The 1,601-nt window shown below is 34.9% G+C and overlaps 1 protein-coding gene across 1 annotated transcript in view; it reads left to right on the forward strand.

The window, feature by feature from the left end:
- Positions 1 to 613: 613 nt before the first annotated feature.
- The window catches only part of LOC114472563 (fibrocystin-L-like), a 49,620-nt gene continuing 48,632 nt past the window's right edge, over positions 614 to 1,601 (forward strand). Inside the window, exons 1-2 of the mRNA XM_028461882.1 lie at positions 614 to 631; positions 1,129 to 1,188. Coding sequence (XP_028317683.1) covers positions 614 to 631; positions 1,129 to 1,188 — 78 coding nt within the window. The remainder of the gene's footprint in view (positions 632 to 1,128; positions 1,189 to 1,601) is intronic.

The raw sequence follows: 1,601 nt of genomic DNA on the forward strand, positions 1-1,601 counted from the left end.
AAAAAAATGCGAAAACAAAAATGATAGTTACGTGCTCTCACTTGTTAACATGTTGTTTTTGGTTCTGTTAGCTATCCAGTTAGGATACGTTTGACACGGTGTCCAGGAACCTGTTGGGTTCGGACTCACAATCTTTGTCATTAAACACAATTACAATGAAACCATATTTGGGTTTCATTTCAGTGCAAAAATACATAAATAAAACTAAATAAAGCAATTATTTATCCGTGAGGAGCAATACTGACGTAAGAACCAATAATTACAATAATAATACCAATATTACATAAAAGAATAACAGTGTATTGCACACATGATTGGGGTCAATTATAATTGTAATTTTGAAAATATGTTGCCGTCGTAATCGTAATTAAATTTTAATTGAGTTTAGATAATTTACTTGATAATTGCTATGAAAGTTTGATTCAAATTGTCACTTATTATTTAACGCGAAACTAGTGGACCATGTTAGTTTTACACATATGTAATTAACAATTATTAAAATATGTTTCATATCAAGCTTTCCCATATTTTACCATTTAAGAAATATATTTAAATCGGGGGATACTGACAAAAAGAAGGCTCAAACGCCCACACCACAAATATTAGAACCTATATGTGGAAGCCTAACAAGGTAAACAATAGATGGGAAAGAAATTCAATGATATTTGTTTTTAGTGTATTTTACATCTGCTTTAGGAGCCATTATCATTAGAAATACAAGGTTAACTTTTATTAGGTTATTTATTTCAGGCTTAGTAATTGTGAATAATTGCAATTGAACTTTAGTGAGTGAGAAGTAATTGACTTTCTGAGGAAAAAAAAAAAATATATATATATATATATTTTTTTGTGATTGTATTTGAGCCAGAATAGTTAGAGAACCACTGCTCTAGGGTTAAGCTGGTTTTAGATGTTGTTTCTGTTATATTTTAGTATTTTATCTGTTTAGTTCTTAGTTGTGTTTGTTTTGTTTTGGAACCCAATGTGTGCGTATCTGAAGTGATTTTATCACTGGACCTTGAGGTTTTTCTTTATTTCTCAATCATTAACTGTATTGGTTTTATGAGCGTTACTCTTGCATGCTTCATTCACTTTCTGCATCTCTTCCAACTCTTTATCTCCTGACAGGATCAGGCACCGTTTGGCGTGGTGGGCCACACCTACAGTGACCTTTCAGGAATGTTTCTGGTGAGGTATATTCCCATAAGTCAGCAAAAATCCCTGTCACTGATTTTGTTTCTAATCTTTTTTATTTTTGGGCTTGGATCATTGCACCACGACATGTAATAACAGTGTGTCAGCATGTCTTTGACAGGCCAAAACAGCAGCGAAAAATCTCACAACAATCAGCCAATATATAGGACAGCCAATAGGTGACGTGTGTCAGGGGTAGCAGGCAGGACTCAGAGGCAGGTTTGCTTGGCAAAGTCTTTATTTTAACAGGAAACAGTACAGACTGACGTAAGGTGCAGGACGATCCTCAACCTGGGGTGTGCGGCCAACCTAGACTCCAGACAGATGATTAGGATGGACCAGACGTGAAACACTAACAGACCAACAAGAGTAATACACGCAGGCTGGATATATATAGGTGACATGCT

Source organism: Gouania willdenowi, chromosome 11 (genome assembly GCF_900634775.1).
Source record: "Gouania willdenowi chromosome 11, fGouWil2.1, whole genome shotgun sequence".
Taxonomy (NCBI): Eukaryota; Metazoa; Chordata; class Actinopteri; order Blenniiformes; family Gobiesocidae; genus Gouania; species Gouania willdenowi.